Source organism: Olea europaea, chromosome 8, assembly GCF_002742605.1.
Source record: "Olea europaea var. sylvestris chromosome 8, O_europaea_v1, whole genome shotgun sequence".
In the NCBI taxonomy this organism is placed as follows: domain Eukaryota; kingdom Viridiplantae; phylum Streptophyta; class Magnoliopsida; order Lamiales; family Oleaceae; genus Olea; species Olea europaea.
In genome coordinates, this window is record NC_036244.1 from 3,095,061 (window position 1) to 3,119,909 (window position 24,849).

The 24,849-nt window shown below is 35.9% G+C and overlaps 2 protein-coding genes across 8 annotated transcripts; one reads left to right on the forward strand and one right to left on the reverse strand.

Moving 5' to 3' along the window:
* The first annotated feature begins 1,137 nt into the window (after window positions 1-1,137).
* On the forward strand, window positions 1,138-3,247 carry LOC111398529 (elicitor-responsive protein 3-like). The gene is made up of 5 exons (XM_023025470.1): window positions 1,138-1,386; window positions 1,611-1,676; window positions 1,746-1,872; window positions 2,374-2,506; window positions 2,918-3,247. Exons 1-5 carry the CDS (start codon window positions 1,320-1,322, stop codon window positions 2,984-2,986), a joined length of 462 nt encoding a protein of 153 aa, XP_022881238.1. The 5' UTR covers window positions 1,138-1,319; the 3' UTR covers window positions 2,987-3,247.
* Window positions 3,248-4,450: 1,203 nt separating this feature from the next.
* On the reverse strand, window positions 4,451-13,786 carry LOC111398530 (methyl-CpG-binding domain-containing protein 13-like). 7 transcript variants are annotated; one of them, XM_023025476.1, is made up of 18 exons: window positions 13,492-13,786; window positions 11,958-12,101; window positions 11,767-11,877; window positions 11,294-11,398; window positions 10,602-10,724; window positions 10,435-10,512; window positions 10,118-10,264; window positions 9,806-9,928; window positions 9,623-9,724; window positions 9,285-9,431; window positions 8,192-8,359; window positions 8,009-8,104; window positions 7,681-7,833; window positions 7,378-7,500; window positions 7,204-7,290; window positions 6,843-6,947; window positions 5,996-6,062; window positions 4,451-5,899 (listed from the first exon to the last, which is right to left on the reverse strand). In XM_023025476.1, the coding sequence occupies exons 1-18, from the start codon at window positions 13,570-13,572 to the stop codon at window positions 4,779-4,781; spliced, it is 3,081 nt and encodes a 1,026-aa protein (XP_022881244.1). In that variant the 5' UTR covers window positions 13,573-13,786; the 3' UTR covers window positions 4,451-4,778. The 7 variants fall into 7 exon arrangements, with proteins under 7 accessions (XP_022881244.1, XP_022881240.1, XP_022881245.1 ...); XM_023025472.1 differs by having other exon boundaries at window positions 9,623-9,718; window positions 10,435-10,524; XM_023025477.1 differs by having other exon boundaries at window positions 4,469-5,899; window positions 11,767-11,868; window positions 13,492-13,785.
* Window positions 13,787-24,849: the final 11,063 nt, after the last annotated feature.

A 24,849-nucleotide genomic window follows, 5' to 3' on the forward strand; every position in this document is an offset into this window, starting at 1 on the left:
TCGACCACTTTCGACCACCAAGACCACCGAATTTTGATACGGTTGAAAAGCCCACAATGTTCTTTTCAATTGCATTTAGAATCTCCCTCAAACTCCAAATGATTCGGCCGGAATAAACCCACAAAGTCGGCATCCAAAAAGGCGAAAATTTGGGAATATTATTCAGATTTTTTGGCTACTTTTGAGGCAACTTTCCGACAACTTTCGACTACCAATATCACCGGATTTTCATACCACTGGGAAGTCTACAATGTCCTCTTCAATTTCGACAAAAAAAATCTCCCTCAAACTCGAAAGAATTCGGTCGAAATAAATCCACAAAATTGGCTACCCGAAAAGGCAAAATCTGCCCAAATTTTCAGATTTTTTGAAGGACTTTTTAGCCAATTTTTCAACAACTTCCGACCACCAAAATCGGCGGATTTTGGCACCATTGGAAAGCCCACAACCTCCTCTTTAAGTAACATCCAAAATCTCCCCAAAACTTCAAAGGATTTGACCGGAATAAACCCACAAAATCAGCATCCCGAATCTACCCAGATTTTTACCTTTTTGGTATGCCGAATTTGTGAGTTTATTCCAACCGAGTCCTTTGAAGTTTTCGGAGATTTTGGATGGTAATTAAAGAGGACATTGTGGGCTTTCCAACGGTATTGAAATCCAGCAATTTTGGTGGTCGGAAGTTGTCAAAAAATTGGCGCAAAAGTCCCTCAAAAAATCTGAAAATCTGGGTTGATTTCACCTTTTCGGGTAGCCAACTTTGCGGGTTTATTCCGGCTAAATCCTTTGAAGTTTGAGGGAGATTTTTTGTGGGAATTAAAGAGGACATTGTAGGCTATCCAAAGTATCAAAATCCAGTGGTATCGGTAATCGGAAGTGGTCGAAAAGTTGCCGCAAAAGTAGCTCAAAATTTTTTAGTCGAAAAGTTGCCGAAAAAGTAGCTCAAAATTTTTTAAACTTTAGTGATCGTTTCCAGTCACTGTTACTGGAAGTTTTAAACTTCAGTGACCGTTTTGTAATTTTTGCGTAAGTTCAATGACCGTTTGTGAAATTAACCGTTCAACCTATTAAAAAGATGAATAAAAAATTATTGCTCTAAAATTTTGACACCTAAAAAATAAGTGTCAACATTTGATTGGAAAAACAACACATTTGCTCTCATTTGGTTCGACCTCATGCAGACCGGCCGGTTATAATTGGCAGTGCATAAATAGAGTGTCTCTTCCGTTTCGACTCATAATATTGCTGTCCTAAAATCCTTTTGAAGATCTGCATTTTTTCTCAGAAAATCGGAAATTTTCATTGTTTTCTTTGAGATAATGGTACGAGGAACTCTTGAAGTCCTCCTTGTATCTGCCAAAGGCCTCGAGAACACCGATTTTCTTAGTAAGTGCCCACCAAAATTCTCCTTTGACGGAGGTTTACTTGCAATTAACTGATCTTTTCATTTTTTGTGTTTTGATCTTTAGATGCATTGACTTAATTGATATCAATCTGTTTGAACTTCGAATTAATCATTTTGGATCAATAATTTAGAATTTGATCGATTAAATTTATGAAGATCGTCTGATTCAATTTTGTTTTTTCACGATTTGATGATTGCTGATCAGGTAATATGGATCCCTATGTGATCATCACTTGTCGTACTCAAGAGCCCAAAAGCAGTGTTGCATCAGGTTGAGCCAATTCAGTGAGATTTTTATTACATAAATTTCGATCAAGAAATGATTTAGAAAATTTTGCAGGAAAGGGATCCGATCCGGAATGGAATGAGACTTTTGTGTTTTCTCTTTCCGACGATGTTCCTGAATTATCCATCAAGATTATGGACAGCGATAACACCTCGGATGATGACTTTGTCGGGGAGGCCAAGTAAGTAATCATTTATGGCATGTTTCAGTGTGTTTGACTAGACTCGACTGAGATCGATTAGATTAAGGTATAGAGACATATAAGAATTGGCCTGTTTGGCTGGACTCAAAAGTCAAAAAGTTGTTTTTGAGACTAATAAGCTGTTTTTGAACACATACAGCTCATGTTTGAGCCACAATCTAGAAAAAATGTATTATTCATCTCAAATCAATGGAAATTGTGTGGTTAACAATAAGAAAAAGTTTTATATTTGCGTGTAATATTATTTTATTGAAGAATATATAATTAAAATGATGTCAAATCACTGTTGAAAAATGTATTTTTTTAAAAATAATGTGGCTCAAACAAGCCGACAAATCGTTGTTTTGAAAGTGCTTTGTCGGGCTAGAATAGCTTCTAAAGAAAGTCCCCGCGAAACGGACCCTATATATTCAAGTTTTGAGCCACATAGTTGGGAAAAATTTTCAAATCTGATTTTGTTGTTGAACAATCTTCATACAGCATTCCACTTGAGGGACTTTTTACCGAAGGAAGCATACCCCCTACAGCTTACAATGTGGTTAAAGACGAAGAATATTGTGGTGAGATCAGAGTTTGTGGTGAGATCAGAGTCGGGCTAAGATTCACACCCGAGGCAAGTTACAACTTCAACTTCCGGCATTTTAGTTTCCTACATGTGAAGTAATACATTTTGTTTCAAGATTCACCTTATAATCATACGAAAAATAGAGAACTCGAGAATTTTTATATAAAAAAACTCCAAAACTAAAGAAACAGATATAAACGAAAAAGCACAAAGTACTTAAAAATCCCCACGTGGTGTATGTATATCAAGTTAAACTACGAAGAATCCCAAGTTTCACCCTAGTCGGGATGAATCTCATTATAGATAACATAAGATTTCGGGTGTTTAGGACAATTAAACTCATTCTTACAACATAGGACCATCAAATTCAATTTTTACTTAGCACACAATTAAGAGATGAGAATGAAAGCTCTTGTAGACATCCCCTTGTAAAACTTGAGTCGTCTATGATGTTTGCAGGAAGGCCGTGAAGAGATGTTTGATGCACAAGAGGAAAACTGCGAGGGATGGAAGGAGTCTTCATATTGAAGTTGATTTGTTACGTATCATCGGCTATGAATGATTTAATTTTTCCATTGATCTTTATAAGAGCTACACAAACAAATTGGCAACCCCATCTAGTACTGTTTGATGTCGTTTTTGGAGTGGTTTGTTTCAAACATGATTGATGTAATTTATGTTGTTCGTGGCTGTACTAAGCTTCAGTTATAATATGGGATTTTGCTTTTGACACAGAAAAGAAACATATGAAAAGGTTTTGAATAGAAAAAATAGACATTTTCCGTGTAATGCATGTGTGCATAGAATTAAGGAACATCGACACAAATAACATAAACTAAAGCAGAAAAACTGTTTTTGGACACGGCGCTGGCGGCAGTTCAACCACCACCCTGGCCCAACCAAGCACTGACTGACTTTACCAATATTCTTTAAACATTTTCAACATTTTCACTCCATCCGGGGATTCGACTTCCCATAATCCTCCCAACTTTCGAGTTTGTACACCGTCACACCGATATGTGTAATGTAAGTACCTGAGCAAATATGCATGATTTTATTCATCATCTTAGTTATTGAAGTTTTGGCTTTGGTTTCCCTTAGTCTTTTGGTGTCAACTCCTGAGGTGCCTTCCAGAATCATAATCCTAGCAATTGTGGGTTTATTAAATGTCATCCGACTCTTAATTACAAGGGTAAATTTATGTGGCTGTCATTTTTCAATGCACAAAATTTCTGATTTTGTGCTTGAAACTTTTTGCCTTCAACATCATGAGCAGATTCCCGGTGTTAGGATCCAATATCACTTCAAGGGCATTCTGGCACAAAATGCTTTGCATCTGCAAAAGGGAAATTATCATAACACCAGCTTAAATAGCGATTCTGTTATCGATGAAAGAATCTATCTGGTATCATATAGATATGATGAAAGAGTCTATCATATAGATATGGAGATATAACAGCAATTTTGAACTCCGATATGAATTGTAAAAGGCCTTTCTTTTCTTAAAGGTGGAAAGACCTGAATGCTGATTGGGTTTATCGATGCCTAATCTAGAAGAATTTCAAGATTATCATAGAATGTCCGGTGGATTAGAACATGTTTAGCTAAGCTTAAAAAGTAATTCCTACAAAGGATCGGACTAATGACGTATATGGTACTTGAATTCTTGATGTAGATACTACATAGTTAGTTCTCATCCTTCAAAGTCTAGAACATCCGTTGACAAAAGGATCACCCTAAAATAATTATTTAATGGCCATTGACAATGAATAAAATCAAATGATTTTATTTTTCAATCTTTCTACCTAGCTCCTATGGAACCAAGGTTTAAAAGATTGAAAAAATCACTCATTCACAACCCCCAATAAAGAGTTCCTCGAAAAGTTAAGGATTAATAATCCTTATTAGAAATGGAATGGATTCAATCAAAGTATACCTATTTACTAGTAAGTAAACTTTTTAAGCTTAGCCAAGTCTTAAAATTGGTTTGAATTCATCAAAACACATTCATTTTACAAATAAAAACAGGTACTAATTGATTATACAACTAGACATCCCAAAAGGTTAACACCCATAGTACATCTGTTTGCAACAAAAGATAGGAAAAGAGAAATTCTGGAATTTTTGTCTACTAATCCCATAAACCAGGGGAGTGACTAGATGTTAAAAATACTATTTAAAGACTCCAAAGCAGCATCTATAAGCACAAAACGACTAGTCGAAGAAATGCATTTAAGATGCAAATGTTCATAAACGACTACATCTTACACAAACAAACCAGATGTTCGCACTAAGAGCTTGTAAGGGGCATTTAACGAATTTATCTTGTTTGGAAATCCTTATTACGAGCCCCTTTACTAGGTAGTAGAAGATTTATGCCACTGGAAGATGAGAAGCTAGAATTTCCTGGGGACGGTAATAATGGATTAGGCAGCGATTGCACAACAGCCCCGTGTTGCTGAAATTGTGATGGAAGGGGTGGAACTTCATTCTGGAAAATGGTGGATACAACAGGTGAACCTAAGAATCGGTTTGTCTGATTGTAAGGAATGTCGACTTGCTGAAATGATGATGGGAGGGGCGTAACTTCATTCTGGAAATTTGTGGGTACATCAGGGGGTAATGAGCATCCATTTGTCTGATTGTAGGGAATGTCAACTTGCTGCTGGAAGCCCAAAAATCCCAGATTATCATCAAGTGGTATTTCACCTGTAAGTGTCTTGAACGCGAATTCTAAGCATGGATCCGACCAAGACTCCGAAAATGGATAGAAGAGCTGTGAATCCTGTGATCTCGAATTATCATTTTCTTGATTCTCAATGGCCTTCCCGTGTTTTTGATCTTCTGGAAAGGCCTGTCCTGTAAGAAGCTTTTCGGTTTTGTTTGATGGCTCTATTTCTTTAAGAATTTCATCGCCTACAGAAGCATGATCTGCAACCTCTTTTACTGGCTCAATAGCAGAAGGCTGAAGAACTCCATCGGCAACTATATTTGAAGAAAAATTGGATGACTTAATAGCTTCAGTATCAGTAGGATTTTTGTCCTCAACACTTTCATTCAAAATTGTGTTAGGAGGCATGTCAGGTTTACATCCTGCAAGCCTTTTTGAAGTCCGACGTGGCAAGTCTTGGGAAAAGCTTTTCTTTGATATTCTCGAGCACGACTGAGTTTTACAACTCTGTTTTTCCACCCCACTTTCTGGAAGCTTTTGTTCAGTCAAGAGAGAAGTTGCATGAGAGTCGATAGCTACATCGTCGACCATCACTGTCACTTCCTTTTCAGAGCCTTCATTAGTTGGTCTGAGCCCATTGTCCGTAGCAGCACACTTTAGTTTATTTTCACATGTAAGAATGGCATTATTAGATGAATTATTTCCTGGATTTTCTTCCAAGATTTTGGCCTCTGATGCAGCTAATTTTTCTGTATCTAAACTTTCTTTGCCTACAACACAAGTCCACAGTCAGAATCAGGAAAATCTGGTAATGGCCCTAACGTATTTTAACCTAAAATAACCACTTCCAATAAGCATATCTGTACCATCAACAAAAAGCTGTCTCTTGGTTTCGAGGTTCTCTGATAACTTCTCATCAACTGGAGACGAAGACTGTAAAAACAGACATCTTTAGACAACTGGAATATTCGAGAATAAGCACATTATTTGTACAAGGCAAAAGGTAAACAAAAAATATAGTGGATAATTATAATTTATTTTAGTTAGGACAGAAATATGAAAACAACCAATATTTCTTTTGCAAAGGCAAACATGGGGTTAATTGTTGGTGTTTTTCAAGAATTTCCAACAAACTTGATGCGTTATAGCATAATATGAGGAACTTATTCAACTACATTATGAGTGATAGAAAGCAATAAAGCAAGTTACAGAAAGAGGAAGAATTATAGTTGAGCACTTTCATTATCATAGCACCTTTGGTAAGGGTTCTCAGTGATATTCGATTAAAATATGCAGCAGGAATCTTGAAATTAACTTCTTGAAAAGGTACCAATATTAACTTCAGCCTAAAATGTTGCTCATATAATAAACCCTAAATGCATTTTGAGTGCATATACATAATGAATATCTAGTATGTCCGAATACATGATCAGTCCAGGGAAGTTTTCAAACAGAACTCATTTTATAGTCATGACCTGATAAATAGCATCATAAGCAATTTTTTCACATTTGTTGTTCTAACAAATAAGTTGCAGTGGCTGACTTTAATTATCATATACTTTTAAAATAGTTGTTACTTATTCTTAGGCAAGACTTCAAAACTGCTTCTTTTAATATATTCTGCTTTGGTGCCACTATGTAATGTCAAGCCACAAAAGTTTGCTGAGCCAGGAAAAGCAAAGGATAAATATTGCTAAACAAACGTATGCATACTTTATTTTGTTCTGATGTGGTGCTACTGTTTTCGATGCTTTTGAGATATCGGGCTACTGCTGGCTTTGAATAGAATTTGCTTCCACTCAACGGATTAATAAATATCTGCAAGAATGAAAGTAAAAAGAGAACATCAGATATTGTGGAACTCAATCATCCATATTGTCATAACTAAAAGCATGACAGTTTAACACGAAATTTCTTTAGGGTTTTGGGTGCATAGAGGGAATACACACTAAATAAGAGAGCATTATGCCAATTTAGAGAAAACAGACAAGATGCATTACAAAAATACGAGCATAGACACAATAGTACAGTCTCTTAGATCACCAGCTCAAGGATACGGATTAATTATAGGTACCTTCCTGACTTTCCCAAATTTGCCTGTCTTGATTTCTGCTTTCCAGCCTGCTGGTAGCTCATCTGCTGATGGGCTCTGAGTAGCAACCTGGATATAACTCAAAAAGAGATTCAATTGCCTATTGTAGTTAGATCATATCTAGGAATAGCAAATCAGGTTAGTCGCAGCACAAACCATCTTCAATGAGTACTCGTTGTTTCCCCCCTCATTCTCTTCAATAGTGCAACCTGAGCTCATCAGCAGTTTGCATTCTTCAGATGCATCTTGCTTCAGAGAGGATTCATCCACATTTTCATGCTGAAATGGACAACACAGCATAATCACTGGATATTTAAATTTACCGGCTGACCTCATAGCCAATTTAGGCATCTAATGTCCAAATTAAATATCACAGATATGAGAGGCAGATATCCGAAGACAATGAAAAGCAACAAGGATGTAACAGCTAATCCTTGACAGATAGGGTGGTCATGGAACCTTTTTACTCACAGGGATTTCATGCGTCAACAGATTATCCAACTCCCTTTTCTTTGGTCTGGTAAGGCAGCTAGCAATGTTGTTAGTTTCCAGATAGCGCAAGACATCTTTTTTAGAACGAAAGACATATCCGCTAACTGGGTCTGTGTAATACTGCAGAATTGAATGCTTTTCAGGATGAGAGATGTCTCTCTAGGCAATTAGTAAATTCTAAACTAATATTACTCGGTAGAAGATGCAGAGCAAATACAACTAGATAAGACATATTACAAACATGTGCACTAATACAGTCTGATATATCACCAGCTTCAGGTAAGGGATTAATTACCGGGTCCTTTCTCATCTTACTCCCAGATACACTTGTCTTGATCTCTTTTATCCAGCCTGGTGGTAGCTCATCCGCTGATGTGCTCTGAATGGTAACCTGAACGTGGCTCAAAATGAACCTCTTTTGAATATAAGATTTTAATATTGACAGGGAATAATAAGCTAGGATATTTGCAGCACAAACCTTCTTTGAAGATCGCTTAACTTTGTGTATTTTATCCCTTTTGGGAGTACAAGATGAGGTCACCATCAATTTGCTCTCTTGAAAGACATCCTGGTTCGAAGCGGATTCATGCACATTGTCATGCTGAAAGGACCGTACGGTACAATTACTGATGTTATCAAAACTAGCCTGTACATTGAACGGGAAAAGTTAACGGGTCAAGGGTCAAAAAAAATAACTGGGGATGAACACGAGTTGAATAGGTGGAAATAAATGAATAAATTATACACACATAATATAAAAATTATGAAACAATGTATTTTTTTAAGTTTTCACATTACTAATTTCTCAAGAGTACATTTTTTAAGAAATTGGCTCTTCAATTCTTGGGCCTGACTTCTTATTTCTCTCCTTATCATTTTTATTATCTTCTCATTATCATTAATACTTATGTCTTCAAAAAACCAACCCTGCACACGTTTTTCTCTATCTTTCAACTAGTTATCAAAAAGTAAAACTCACAGCCGAAGCATCTCCTCTTCTTCACGTTTTATTCCTTCATTTTCCTTTTCATATCCTCACATACCAACCTCCAGATCCCGAAACTTCCTTAACTTTCCTATGGTGCAAGTATATGGTTCCAAGCAAAGACATGGTTCAAAGAAAGCTTTTTTCCGAAATACTGTTGTGTTGCATCTCTCTCGACTAAGCATAAAGAAAATAAAGGAAATGTGAAGTGAAGTTTTTTCTTGACTTTTTTTAACACCAAACCGTGAAAACAGGAATAACCATGTCCAGTTCATCGGTTCTCGGGCTGAACTGACCGGTTCAGTAATTTTCTACTGGTTCTATAATTCACAACTTATATAATATAATCAGACAGGATAAACCGAGCGGTTCCTGGTTTTCTAGGTTGAACCAGCCAGTTCGATTCAGTTATTACAAGTACTGGATATTTATATTTACCTAAAGTATGACCTCAAGGCAAAATGTGGTGTCTAATGCCCAAATAAAATATCACAAAAATGAGTGAGAGATCCACTGAACATAAAAGCAATAAAGAGTCAACAATAGATCATTGACAGATAAAATTGTCAACCAGGCTGATACTCACAGGGATATCATTCTTGATCAATTCTTGATCATCCACCTGCTTTTTTATTGGTCTCGTGCGGCAGCTACGGATGTCATTAGTTTCCAGATAGCGTAAAGCATCTAATTTAGAGCGAAATTTATATCCACTGACTGGGTCTGTGTAAAGCTGCAGAATATATACTTTCCAGGATGAGAGATGTCTCCCGAAAAATTGGTATACTCTAAACCAACATTACTTGGTAGAAAATGCAAAATAAGTCAAAACAGACAAAACATATCACAAGCATCGGCAAATATATGCACTCATACAATCTACAATCTTTTAGATCAACAGCTTGAGGTAAATAGATTAATTACCGGATATACTTTCATCCTTCTTCCGGATTTTCTTCTCTTGATTTCTTTTGTCCAGCCTGGTGGTAGCCCATCTTCCGATGTGATGTGAATGGCAACCTGGACCTAACTCAAAAAGAACCTTAATTATAAATAAGAATTTCATCATATCAATTACTAGTAAATTGCGCTAGTTGCAGCACAAACCATATCCAATGATTGCTTCTTGTCGCCCACTTTATTATCTTTGGAAGTGCAACATGACTTTGTCATCAATTCATTGTGTTCAGACACATCTTGCTTTAAAGGTGATTCGTCCACATTGTCATGCTGAAAAGGCTCACAAGGTGTAATCACTCAATATTTAAATTTAGCAACAATTTGACCTCATGGCCAATAATAGCGTTTAATGCCCAAATTAAATATCTTAAAAATGAGAAACAGAAAGCAAAGAAAATGCAAAGTAACAAAAAGCAACAACTAATCTTGCATAGGCCATCAAGCAAGTCATTCACTTACAGGGATTTCATTCTTGATCAGCTCTTGATCATTCACCATCCTTTTCTTTGGTCTTACAGCGCAACTACCAATGTCATTAGTTTCCAGATAGCGGAAAACATCTGTTTTAGAATAAAATATATATCCACTAACTGGGTCGGTGTAATACTGCAGAACAAATTTTTTTCAGGATGAGAGAGATAATAAATTCTAAACCAACATTTCTAGGTAGAAAATGCAAAGTCAGATCACAAACAAGACATTTAGAAGTACAAGACACCTATACTCATACAGTCTCATAGATCACCAGCTCAAGTAAAGGGATTAATTAACACAACCTTTCTCGTCCTACTCCCAGATCTACCCATCTTGATTTCTTTTGTCCAGCCTGGGGGTAGCCCATCAACTGATGTGCTCTGAATGGCAACCTGGAGATAATTCAGAAAGAGCCTCAATTTTTACAAAATTTTGCAAAGGATTAGTAATTTGGGATGGATGCACAAACCATATTCAATGAGTGCTCGTCGTTGCCCTCTTTATTCTCATTGGGAGTACAACCAGGGCCTGTGATCGCTTTGCATTGTTGAGACAAATCTGGAATCAAAGACGATTCGCCTATACAGTCATGCTGAAAAGAAAAGGGAAAAAGTATGCATTAGAAAGGGGAAAAGATTAAAAAAAAAAAAAAAAATGCAACAAGTCAGGTTTGTGTGAGAATACAATACAAAGGTTAACTGCACCAAACCAATCTCACATAAGTACTAACACTACATAAAACAACCACCCCCTGAATCAAAGCCTGCAAGCCGAAGAGTGAAGTAGATAGTCCATAGCAAATACACCCATGTTTGGCCAATTAAAAGCATGCTTACATATCACGTTAAACTATCATTTCCATGTAATTTTAAGATTCTAGTATCACCGAGTTCCTTTATTCTTAGTGATACCTCAATAAACATGGAACGCACTTCGCGTGATTTTTTTTTTTTTTTTTATTATTATTATTTTTTTTTCAAAATTCATAAATAGAAATCTAACTCTTGTAAGATTATGATTGAGATCGTGCTTCGTATCATGCATATGGCGCAATAATATCTACAAAAACAAATGGAGTTGTCGAAGAAATAATCGCTAAATGTAACTTTCTTAGACCAGGAAGAGAAAATGATAAATATAGCTAATCAAACCAATATGTACTTTAACTTGTTCTGCTATGGTGCTACTCTGCTCCATGGTTTTAAGATATCGAACCACCGCTCTCTTTGAGTAGAATTTTCTTTCATCTGCAGGATTTATATATACCTGGAAGATCGATAAAGGGCAATGAGAACTCTGAAAAACAGAGAAAATCACCACCCAGGCCGTCCTACTAAAAGTATGACAATATAATATGACAGATTAACTTGACTGGTAAGAAGATACAGAAACCCTAGCAAGTTACATGTCAATATTCATGTGTAATGAAGTTTTCCTAGCGTATTTTGGTGTGGTGAGTCAGAGAAAGAGCTAGGGAGAGTGAAGAAACAGAATACATGAAAAGATAGAGAGCTCCAACACTTCTGAAAAAGGGTAACCCGGGGGTCGACTAGGGCTTGCCAAAAAGAAATTTAGAAATGCAATATTCTATATTCACCACCCATAAAATGAAGTAAAGATGCAACTTGCCATACCTTATAAGTTGATGCCTTGCTAGAACTGCCCTTTCTCTGTCTTTCCTCCATTACCCATCCGTTGGGTAACCAATCAGTAGACTCATTTTCTTCAACTGATGTCTGCGAAAGCTACCATATATTGTCATATTTAAGGGCAGAATGATCGTACAATCTAATCATTTATTTAACTAATATACCATGAAACTTACCAAATCAATCTTGTCATTTGGGAACTTCTTGTCTTCATTACTTCTTCGTTGAGGAGTACCATGGAAAATTTCTTCTGTTTCCGCACAACTTATGACATCTTTCTTCGAATAAAACTCTTTACCCGTTGCCACGTTGCAGTAGTACTAAAATAGCCAGACAAATATGACTTGAGTGTCAGTTTCTTTTACATTCCATTTACTATCCTTTCTTAGACAGATAACTGTTTGGCGAATTGAATGCAGTTGGTGAAGTTTGCATATAGTTGTGCCATTAATTAATATAGAGGATATTAGTTTCCGCATTCGCTTAAGAAAAATAATTGTAACTTGTATAATTCCCACATTTAATGGGAGGAGCGCAATCCTTGTTTACCTTCCTCTTTATAAGGCCCACACAGCCGTTCAGATTTTTTACCGTTGTCAGCAAAGCACATTAAAATTGTGGGAATATGGTATAATGCTACTACTGTGGATTTCGCCGCAAGATATCAGTTCACAAAGTAGAATAGAATGAGTACGTAGATTTCTTAATCATAAAGAGAGTGCAAAGTTGGAGTTGTCAAAATTAATTTCTACTGTGTTTCAAAATTCACGCCCTACATACCGGTTTTCACAGCCTTCATTAATCGGGTATCCATAATCCTAAGATACAATTCTAGGATGCTTGTTTACGCGGGCTACTTTGTGAATCCAGAGATGTTAGCATTAATTCGTCATGAATTTGTACTGCACTCAAAATAGCATATCCCACATACTGGTTCTAATAACCTTCTTAACGAATTAGGTATCTAATATCCAAAGCTAAATGCAGTGGACACTAGTTGCAAAAGCTGATTTTCACAGACGAAACAAACAAAGCAGCAAAATGACCATTTTTAACACCCACGACAGCTCCAATCAGAACTAGTAGTAATTGATTTTTACCAAATCCAAAGCCCACGCAGAAAATGTAGGTAAGTCAAAAATTTTGGGAAATGCCGTGTATATGGTAAAGAAAAATTTTAATCAATCAATAGTATACAAAACAAGCTAAGCACCAAGCTCAAATTTTTACAAAACTGAACGCACATTGACTTGAATATTAATCTAAATCAGGCCAAGATGATAGAAGCCGCTATCATATATTCATACGTTTGTTTTTATTCCATGAGTATACCCTTGTTTGTACATTTAAAAAAAAAACGAAGGAGAAGAAGAAGAAGAATCTATTTTCACATTTGTTTTTCCAACATGCAGCTACTTTACCAATCAAGTTATACAAGAACACTATCCTCAAGAACTCGATTAAAGAGATCAATTAACCAATTACGAGGTAAACACATCATAATTTTCCATTTCCGAAAATTTACTTCCGATAATTGGGTAAAAGGGAAGAAAATAGTCAATCAATTCACAAAAAGATCCACTCCACTCTTTTTAATTCAACATTCAACCGCTTCATCAGCCAACATCATAAGAGAAAATGTTAAACTGCTATAATTAATCACTAAAAAATAATGGCATATAAGTAAACAAGCGAAAAGAATTCGACAACCTTAATTTTTCTTCCGTTCTTGACTTTAATTTTCTCAGTATACCCAGGTGGAAGCCACTCCGGCGCCTTCCGGGCTAGCATTTTTGCAATTTCAAGATTTACAGCTCTCGATTTGGGTCAAGATTTTTCTTTCTGGGTCCGTGAAAATCGATGGAGTTATATAGGAAAGCAAGTAGGTACTCGTGTAGTAGTGAATTGGACCAAAGGGGGTGTCTGGGAACACGTGTTGCCAGTATATGAATGTATGCAAGACCACCAGTATACTCTCCTGCTGGTTGCGGCCCGCAAATGGGCTGTAATATCTATTGCGGGCTAATCCGCTCAGGGCATCAAAATTTCTATTTTATTTTATTTATTTTATTGCTTTTTTGGTTCAATGCTATCTTCATATTTGGATAAACTTTATTTTCTTTCCAATTCAATGGTCGTCTTGTTTGTGAATAGCAATTCAAGTCCGTCGTCAGTTTTAAGGATCAATTGTAAATAGATGGTGATAAAAATATTTTCATTACTTTTTGACTAACACATTATCTAATTATGTTTTTATAAAAATACTGTTAGCAATGACTAATACTGTTTAAAAACTCACTCTCGATCTCTCTAATTTTAGATTGACATACAGAATTAAAAGTGATTTGTCTTCACAACTAAGGTTTAACTCTGGAGACAAGGAAAGTTCAGAAATATATAAACTATACTTTTGTAAGTACTTTTTAGAAAGTACAGTGAGCATTGATTAATACTTTTTAAAAATTCACTGTCGATCGCTCTTTTTAGGTTGACATACAGAACTAGAAGTGATTTGTATTCAAACTTAAGGTTAACCCTAGAGACAATAAAAGTTAAGGAAATATATCTACTATATCTATTATGTTTTTGCAACTACTTTTTGGAAAGTACAATAAGTGGTGACTAACACTTTTTTGAAAATTCACCATCGATCAATCTTTTAGGTTGGCATGTAAAGATTGCAATTGGTATATCGTCATATTTAAGTTCAACTCTAAAAGGATTGGGATGGCAACGAGGCGGAGCAAGACGATTGATCAGGTTGGCATGTAAAGATTGCAATTGGTATGTCGTCATATTTAAGTTCAACTCTAAAAGGATAGGTGCCCCGCCCCGTCCCGCCCCGCCCCGCCCCGCCAAGCCAAAATCCCACGCCGCTCCCAGCGCGGGTTGGGGGCAACTTTTTGCCCCATTTAATTTTTTTATTTTTTTTTACATTTTTAAAATTTCGAGTTATGTTATAATTAGATAATAAAATACAAATTTAAAATTGGTCTTTAGCAGGTAAATTATCTATAAATAATTTTATTTTTTTATTTTTTTATATTCACTGGCGAGTTCGAGGTGGGGCGGGGCGGTGTTCGAGGCAGGGCGAGGCAGGGTTTTTTGCCATCCCTATAAAAGGACATGTGGAAAAAGTCCCAAAGATACTTTTGTATCGGCACATTGGCTGATGGTGCTTTTCGGGAAGTATGATTGGCAATGGTTAATACTTCACTCTCGATCGTTCTTTTTTTTCCTCTCAAGTTGTCGTATAGAGACTGATAGTAACTTCTTGTCAAATTTAGGGTTAAACTCTGGAGATAGAAAAACACATTTTTTTCACTATATAAAATTTTTAAAAATATTTTTATTATGTTTCCGCATGCACACTGCCCAATGTTGCTTTTTGAAAAGTACAATTGGCAATGGCTTATGCTTCCCAAGGTTCATTCTCGATTGCCCTTTCAGGGTTGTCGTATAGAGACTAATAGTGTTCCTTGTCAAATTTATGGTTCAAGTCTAAAGACAAAAAAGATCATAATTTCTTTCATTATATTTCTACAAGCACGTCACCTGATGGTACTTTTCGAAAAGTACAATTAGCAATTGTTAATACTTTCTGAAAATTCACTCTCGATCACTCTAGAGTCAAATTTAAAGTTTAACTCTAAATGAACATGACTTAAAAGTTTCAAAAATATTTTCATCATGTTTCCGCATACACACTACCCAATAGTGCATTTTAGAAAGTACAATCAACATTGGCTAATACTTTTTACAAAGCTGCTACAACAATAGGGATTGCCAACAGGGTTTCAGTTCAGGGTACACTTGTCAAGGGGTGATTGGGTAGTTTAAAAAAAAAAAAAAGGAATACACAACTCACTAGGAGCTGACATGTAGGACATGGAAGCAAAACCTATTTTTGGCCCTGTCGGAGTAGTTTAATTCTACTTTTAAAAATTCAATCTCGATCTCTCATTTTGGTTGGCAGGTAGAGGCTGAGAGTGATTTGTCATCAAATTTAAACTCCGCACAAAAGGGTTCTAGAAATATTTTCATTACGTTATTGCAAGCACCACTTAATGTTGCTTTTCGAAAAGTACAATCAGCAATGGTTAATACTTTTCTAAAATTCACTCTTGATCACTCTTTGTAGTTGGTCTATAGAGACTATCCATTGTCAAATTTAGGATTTAATTCTAAATAAACGACGATAGAAAAGTTTAGAAAATATTTTTGTTATGTTTTTTACAGCACCCTACCCAATGGTGCTTTTCGAAAGTAAAATCAGCACTAGCTACTTTCTAAAAATTCACTCTCGATTGCTATATTTAGGTTGGTACCAAAACATTTGACAGTTATCCTATTTATAGAAATTACTTGAAGAGTTCGAACACCATCCTCAAACTCAATATTTATGTGGTTAGTAACAGATGGCGGAACAATGTTTGCAAAGACATTAAGATTCTATATAACTATATTCGTATTCTTGTATCAAGAATAGAAATATTTTCAAGAGAACCAGTTGGTTTCATAGCAAAGAAAAAACTCGAATTGAGGTGGTAGGACTGGATGAATTTTGTAGTGAAAACTCCATTTCATTGTCGATGGAAATTGAGTTTGGCAAATTCTCCCCAGAATTGGAAGATCATTTTGAGAGCTTCGAACATATTCGAAATTCAATGTGACTAATATCACATTAGGCAATGCACATGATGAGACTTTACCACTGAGGAGCGGCTTTTTGCAAAAAAGAGGAGGGGGAAACTAAGTACAATATCAAAGAAGCGGAATATAAATGATTACAAATGTAGATTGCTTGTGGCTAAATATGAATTGAGACGAAGAGAAAAAGAGATTCCGAGCTTTTTTTGTTGATCTTCCTGTTTGACTTTGACCTTGATCTTCCTATTTGACTATGACTATGATTAGAAAGGAAGATTTGTCCGAAGAACAAGAGAAAGTTATGCTGGATTATCTTTTCACGGCTTAGTATCACATGCGTGGTATCGTTTCTATATCATTAGGTGATAAACAGTACGAGTTTACTAGTGTGAAATTCAAATTTCTAATTGAACTTTTTCTAGGATTGCTTTCCATATGTTTAATCAACTTTACTTTGTTAGGAATTTTACGTCAATTCCTTTTATTTCTATTTATCCGCAGGATCTTTTATTGTTCAAGAGAATATTAACAAACAGAAAAAATAAAGAATATAACATACAAATTAAACGGATCGTCAAAACTTTTCATTATATGAAAATTGTTACGATCACGTGGAATTTTACACACCAACTCAATACTGAAGTATTACAAAGAAAAATAAACTCGAGTTTACCACACCTACTTTTCTACTCTTTGTATGAAAACTCTCAAGATGCTGGACTCAAAATATTTCTCTCTCTGATCAACTCTCAAGCCATATCCTAAATAATAAAATACATTCACTATTCATATGATCAATAACCAAGTAAAAGAGTTCAATTTCAACTCAAACAAGGACTCCTTTCAACTCAAACAAGGACTCCTGTAAATTGGAGACCAAGTACTACAGGGATTCTTCTCTCAACTTCAATTAGAAGTCTTCCATATAATCATTACATTTTATTATTTGCAATAAAAATCCTCTAACTTATGACTTTTGAGGTAATTACCCCACAAGGTTTACCATCTCGTTTCATAATCAAAGAATGATAATCAAAACCTTGATTAAATCCAAGATTTTCGATCCAATGTTTTCAATCATTCCTTTGTTTTAACCCAGACAATATAAAGATTGATAGAAGCTCATATCATCTACTCTTATGTTTGATTTTATTTGGTGAGAATATATGAACATCATCCTCAAAAACTCAACTACTGTGATTTTTCTTCCATTTTTGACTTTAAGCTTCTCAGTAACACCAGAGGGGAGTCACTCTAGTGCCTTCCAGGCAACCATTTTGCCGGAATCTCAAGATTTATACTTCTGTATTGATGCGAACTCGATCAGTAAGGTTGCAATCGAACCCACAGGATATTGAATCGGATCCCAAGAACGCCAATATGACCAAGGTTTATGAATCTGAACCCAAAATAGTGAACCAAGCAACCCAATAATAACGTTGCTTGAAAGACCTCTTGATCACACGATTGAAGAAATCACACCCGGATTGTAGATTTAAACCAATAAAAGATAAACCAAAAAACCCAACAGTAACGTTGACGCGAAAGACCCCTTGATTACACAATTCAATGATTCAATCCGATATTTTGAACGCCACAAGATGATTAGTCTTGATAAGTTCGTCCCATTCAATTTAATGAACAAGATAAATTTGAAGCAAAGCTTCGAAGAGGAAAATCTCTCATTAATTCATAATCAAACTTATTCCAATGAATCATAAAACTCATATTTATGCTAAAGAATATAAAACCTAATTTAAAAAGGAATAAACTCCTAAAATATTGTAAAACATGAAATTAGAGTCCTAATAATATTAAAGTTACCAAAAATAAGAAATTGACTCAAAACAAATCTTCTCGCGCGGAAAGGAAATTTTCTGGCTGAAAATCACCTATGCGACCGCGACATGTATTTGGCTGTGGTCGCATGGCATATGGACTACTGCACGTGAAATCCTTGCACCCTCTCATGCGGCCGCACGGTGGTTTTAACCATGCAGTCGCATGGTTACTTGGTTTTTGCTCCAAACTCGATTTTCTTCCAACAACTTGATTCGGTTGTTTTTCATCCTTCAACCTCAATACAAATCCTGGACTTTGGCTCGTTGACTCCACCATATCGAAATCCATAACTCGACCATGCATTTATACGGGTTTGTTGGCCCGAACGAAGCTTGAATCTTGTCCTTAGGTTCCCTCTAACATACATCAAATCCTTGGTCGTTTGGCGCCCAAGCCGAATCACATCATCCCCTCTCTCTTCAAAATGCTTCGACCTCGAATCCAAACTTTGATCAACCAAATTGTAGCCTTTGCTTTCGATCATTGCAAGCACGTGAAATGGTCCACCGCCTCTTGGATGATACTTAGACCTCTTTTGAATCCGAATCCTCATCTTGCATATAAAAACCCAATTTCCTTCACATAGATCAAAGTGTACTCGTCTCGGCCGCTTCCTTTTGTAAGTTTGAGATGCTCCAAATAGAACTTCAATTGTTAAATCACCTTGCTTTTTCCTTGTCCCCTCTCGCCTAGGCAATTTTAAAAATGACACTTCGAATGGCTTCATCTTTCCCAGCATTTCACCTTGGCATTTCAAGCCAGTGCATATGAACTCCTTCCATGGCAACTTTTGTAACTCTTCGGGGTCACAAATTCAACTAAGGGCAATAAAGGAATTTCCAAGCTAAGATGCGGTTGTTGATTAATTTCTCCCACAATTTGATATCCAATGCTCGGGTTATATAGAATCCCAATTGGCTCGTCGTCATGGACTAAGTCCTTGATAGCCTGCAAAATAGGAATATCTAAAATAGGGAGGGAATTATTAGTTTCTGATAAAGCCTCCTCAACTCAACTCTTATGTTCATCCAAATGATGCGAACCCGATCAGCAAGATTGCAATCGAACCCACAGGATATTGAATCGGATTTCAAGAACGCCAATATGACCAAGGTTTATGGATCTGACCCCAAAATAGTGAACCAAGCAACCCAACAATAACGTTGCTTGAAAGACCTCTTGATCACACGATTGAAGAAATCACACTCGGATTGTGGATTTGAACCAATAAAAGATGAACCAAAAAATCCAACGGTAATGATTCAATCTGATATTTTGAACGCCACAAGATGATTAGTCTTGATAAGTTCGCCCCATTCAATTTAATGAACAAGATAAATTTGAAGCAAAGCTTCGAAGAGGAAAATCTCTCATTAATTCATAATCAACCTTATTCCAATGAATCATAAAACTCCTATTTATGCTAAAGAATATAAAACCTAATTTAAAAAGGAATAAACTCCTAAAATATTGTAGAACACGAAATTAGAGTCATAATAATATTAAAGTTACCAAAAATAAGAAATTGACTCAAAACAAATCTTCTCGCGCGGAAAGGAAATTTTCTGGCTGAAAATCACCTATCCAATTGCGACATGTATTTGGTTGCGGTTGCACGGCATATGGACTGCTGCCTGTGAAATCCTTGCACCCTCTCATGCGGTCGCACAGTGGTTTTAACCATGCGATCGCATGGTTACTTGGTTTTTGCTCCAAACTCGATTTTCTTCCAACAACTTGATTCAATTGGTTTTCATCCTTCAACTTCAATACAAATCCTGGACTTTAGCTCGTTGACTCCACCATATCGAAATCCATAACTCGACCATACATTTATACGGGTTTGTTGGCTCGAACGAAGCTTGAATCTTGTCCTTAGGTTCCCTCCAACATACATCAAATCCTTGGTCGTTTGGCGCCTAAGCCGAATCACATCATGTATCTAACATACTCGATTTCGATCACAATTTTTTTGTTCTGGGGTTGTGAAGATCAATGGAGTTAAACACAAAGCCAGTTAAGTGCAGTGGGGTGAATTGGACAAAGTGGTGCCTAAGAACATATGTTGCCAAGATATGAATGTATGCAAGAGCACGAATATATCTACAACGGGCTAATCCTTATGGTATTGATATTTCTATTCTTTTTATTATCTTGCTCTTTCTTTCAATGCTTTCTTTATAGTCTTGTTTGTAGATGAGTATTTATGCACGTAGTAAAATTTTAAGGCTCAACTCTTCATAAACTGTGACGGAAAAGTTCAAGAAATACTTCCATTACATTTCTGCAAGCAAATCGCCCGACAGTTTTTTTTTTCAGAATTATCTTATTTCATAGTCATAGTATGATCATCAAAACATCGATCCAATCCAAGGTTTTTGATGCAATGTTTTCATTGCATTTTCCCTATAGGGCTACAGAGATAATGGAATCCCAAGTTTTTCCAATGAAGCCCAGTGCTTCAACACTAAAAAAAGCTCCAAGGTCGTGCCTTTGCACACAAGTGTGTTTTTAAAAATTGTGGTCTAGATGTGACTTTTCAACTCTTGTAAGACGTATTTCCAATCAAGGTCTTGAAAAATATACCAGTGCCATCTTCATGCGCTTCCAGACAAATGAGGACACTGCCAAGTTCTATGAGAACCCTTTCTCTATGGGAGTTCATAAGGACAATGTGATGCCTTACTGCCATGTATGCCGACATGTAAACACCAATATCTCGATTCCTATCTATTTCATTTCATTTCCCTGCTTAAGTAGCCTATCTTCATGTTCCTTTCAATTTTGAGATCAATATTTCACGCACGGTTGTCGATGTGACTATGAATCTAAAGTAGAAGATGATATCCTGCCTATTTTTCAGGAAATGAGAGATTTGAAGCAACAGTTACACTCATCTCTTCAAATTGTCCCGTAATTCCAGGATTATTAGGTTTTTTTACCATCTTATACTTGATATGTCTTGAAGAAGTATGGATTGTAAGGATTTTTAATCCATCGATGAGCTTATATGTGTAAATTGTTGTGTATTAAATTAAAGGCTATCAAAATCAGTTACACGCAATTAAAGTGATCTAATAAGCTTTGGTTTTGGACTTTAATGTATCCAATTAAAGTGTGGGTTTACATATGTGTAGAGACCGGGCCCAAGTCCTAATTCTATGATGGGGCAAATTAGGTCAAAGGACGTCACTGTATAAATACGGTTATGGTCCCCAGATTACACGTACGTATTATTCATTCTCTTCTGCATCCCATCACAGAGAGAAAAATGAGATTGCGTGTAGATTTGGAAGATTATATCGCGAAATTCATTATTACATTAACCATGTCTGATTCAGGTACGCTTCCGCTTTAATTCTTGTATTTCTTGATGATCTAACATAAAAGATCCGGTGATTTAAAGCAATAAATTATCCTACAAGTGGTATCAAAGCCTTTTCATGTTGAATAATTGAGAATCGAATAATTTATTTGGTTCTTGCAATATTCTTTTGAAGTTTTCAAATTTAACAATTTTAGATCTTTATTTTGTTGAATTTGAAAACTTTTGCGATACATTTTTCATTATTATTTTTCATATTTGAATTAAAAACTTTGGAATTCAGATTCTGAATTTTCTTGAGGAATTACAGATTTTTTGGATTTAAAATTACAGATTTTGGGTTTAAAAAAATAGTTGTTAAGGTTTTCTGGCAGCAACAAGCGCTGCAGCCTGCAGCAGCGCTGGGGCTGCCAATGACAATAGGGGCGCCGGTGCAGCTTGTAAATGTTTTTCGACAGCAGTAAGCACTGCAGCCTGCAGCAGTGTCAGGGCTGCCAATGACAATAGGGGCGTCGGCGCTCCAATCAGTAAGGGCTGCGTAACCTTACGGAGAAGAAAAAAAATTTAGGGTTTCGTTTTTGGTTGATTTTGGGGGCGGGGGCCTCACATGTAAATTGAATAACTTGAGGCCCTTGCTTACAATTAGGGTTCGGGTTATAAAATTAAGGTTTCAATCCCTAACCTTTAAGTTATATTAAGATTTGGACCTTTTAGTTTTGTATTTAATAATTCAGTCCCTAAGGTTTAAAAATTAATTAATTTGGGCCATTAAAGTTCTTAATTTTATAATTAAAGCCCTCAAACTTTAATTATTAATTCAAATTGGCCCCCAAAGTTTATAATTAATTCAAATTGATCCCCAAAGTTTCAAATTTTCAAAATTTGATCCCTAAAGTCTTGAATTAATCAATTTTTGGCACCTAAAGTTCTAAATTTGTTCTAATTGATCCTCTAAAGTTTTGAATTAATTAATTATGGTCCCTAAAGTTTCAAATTTATTAATTTCAACCTCTAAAGTTTGGAATTAATTAATTTTATCCCCTTAAAGTTTTGAATTATTAATCCTAAAGCCCCTAAAGTTTAAAAATAAATAAAATATGCAAAAATTGGTGATTTTTTTCTCAAATTTTGGTACTAAGGACTCTTTTAAGAAATATAATATTCGAAAATTGGTTAATTGAAGCAATATGTTGCCAAAAGCAACCTCTATTGTAGAAATTGATTAACTTAGAATATTAAAAGATGTTTGTGCATGTGTTATTCATGGGAATATTGATCGGCCCAAAGAAGGTCAATATTTAGCTGAATACACGTGCACCTGTGGTGATAAACGTGTGACGATTATTTGGTTTAATGTGTGATCAATAAATCGGTCCAAAAAAAGGTTTATTGATTGATACATTGTTTTATCGTCAATGTTTGATTACTACGCTAAGAGTACCGCTTACAAATCTATATCTCTATCCAAAGACTAGATATTGATGTTGTGCTTGGTATCTTGTGATGGGCGCTACCACTATTTGAGATTATTATTATTATTTGCATGTTAAAGATATTCACGTAAGATATTCATAATAAAAGTTCTCTAATTCAGTTTCAGGTTCTGTTGCTAATATCTCTACTAGCATCAATTCAATTCCAATGCTAAATGGCACAAACTTCAAAGCATGGCAAGAGAACGTGATGATTGTTCTTGGAGTCATGGAGTTGGACCTTGCTTTACAGGTCAATCAACCTGCTGCACTTACTGATAAGAGTACCTTTGATGACAAGAGGGAGATTGAAAAGTTGGAACGAACGAACCGCATAAGCTTAATGGTCATGAAGCGTGTTATTCCAGAAGCATTATAGGGCACTATGTCCGATAAGGTGACTACGGCTAAGGGTTTCCTTGAGGATCTTGAGAAGAGGTTTGCCAAGAATGAAAAGGCTGAAACAAGTACACTTTTGGCAAACCTTGTCTTAATAAGGTATAAAGGGAAATGAAACATTCGAGAGTACATTATGAAAATGTCTCACATTGCTTCAAAACTAAAGGCACTCAAGTTGGATTTATCTGAAGACTTGTTAGTGCACTTGGTTCTGATATCCCTTCCGACACATTTCAGTCAATTCAAGGTGAGCTACAACTGTCAAAAGGACTCATGGTCCCTTAATGATCTCATCTTACACTGTGTCCAGGAAGAGGAAAGATTGAAGTATAAGAAGACAGAAAGTGCTCATTTGGCTACCACCTCTAAGGACAAAATGAACAAAAAAATAAAGATTAATAAGGAAGCTGTGGGTACAGCACCACAAAAGAAATAGCATAAGGTACCAACTGAAGGTGGTTATTTCTTCTGTGAAACTGCAGGTCATAAGAAGAAGAATTGTACCAATTACCAGGCATGTCGTGTAAAGAAAGGTATTCTTCTTCATTTAGTTTGTTCTGAGGTTAATTTAACTTTGGTGCCTAGACATACATGGTGGATAAATTCTGGTGCAACAACTGACATCAGTATGTCTATGTATGGTTGCCTGAGTTGCCGAAAATCAAGTGATGGTGAAAGATACATCTATGCTGGTGACGGCAAGAAAGTGGAAGTAAAGTCAATAGGAAAATTTAGATTATTGTTAAAGACTGGATTTTATTTGGATCTTGTTGAGATATTTATTGTACCGTCTTTTAGACGGAATTTGATTTCTATTTCTGTTTTGGACAAATATGGTTATAATTGTTCATTTGGTAATGAAAAATTTAGTTTGTTTCATGATTCAAAATTGGTTGGTTCCGATTCTTTATCAGGTTACGATAATCTTTATTCAATTGATACAATTGGTTCTTTTAATGAATCTCTGCATGTAAGTACTCGAGATGTAAAGCAAAAATTAACCGACGAGAATTCTGGCTCGTTGTGGCACGAGAGATTAGGTCACATCTCCAAAAGGAGAATTGAGAGACTTGTGTCTGACGGGATTCTCGACCATCTTGACTTCACAGATTATGATCTATGTGTCAACTGTATAAAGGGAAAACAAACCAATAAAAGGAGATTTCAAGCCAATAAGACTTCGAACGTCTTAGAACTTATACATACGGATATTTGGGGACCATTTTCCACGGGTTCATCGACAAATTTTCAAGATTTTATAACGTTCATCGACGAATTTTATAACATTCATCGACGAATTTTCAAGATATTGCTATATATATCTCATTCATGAAAAATTACAGTCACTGGATATGTTCAAAACTATAAAGTCGAAGTTGA

Excerpts from the sequence above, each read along its gene's own strand:
- LOC111398529 (XM_023025470.1), top strand. The coding sequence starts at position 1,320 with ATGGTACGAGGAACTCTTGAAGTCCTCCTTGTATCTGCCAAAGGCCTC. Across the intron at positions 1,387-1,610 it reads CGAGAACACCGATTTTCTTA|GTAATATGGATCCCTATGTG; the intron begins GTAAGTGCCCAC and ends ATTGCTGATCAG. Across the intron at positions 1,873-2,373 it reads GACTTTGTCGGGGAGGCCAA|CATTCCACTTGAGGGACTTT; the intron begins GTAAGTAATCAT and ends ATCTTCATACAG.
- LOC111398530 (XM_023025471.1), bottom strand. The coding sequence starts at position 13,572 with ATGCTAGCCCGGAAGGCGCCGGAGTGGCTTCCACCTGGGTATACTGAG. Across the intron at positions 12,102-13,491 it reads AGAACGGAAGAAAAATTAAG|TACTACTGCAACGTGGCAAC; the intron begins GTTGTCGAATTC and ends TGGCTATTTTAG. Across the intron at positions 9,929-10,117 it reads TGATCAAGAATGAAATCCCT|CATGACAATGTGGACGAATC; the intron begins GTAAGTGAATGA and ends GAGCCTTTTCAG.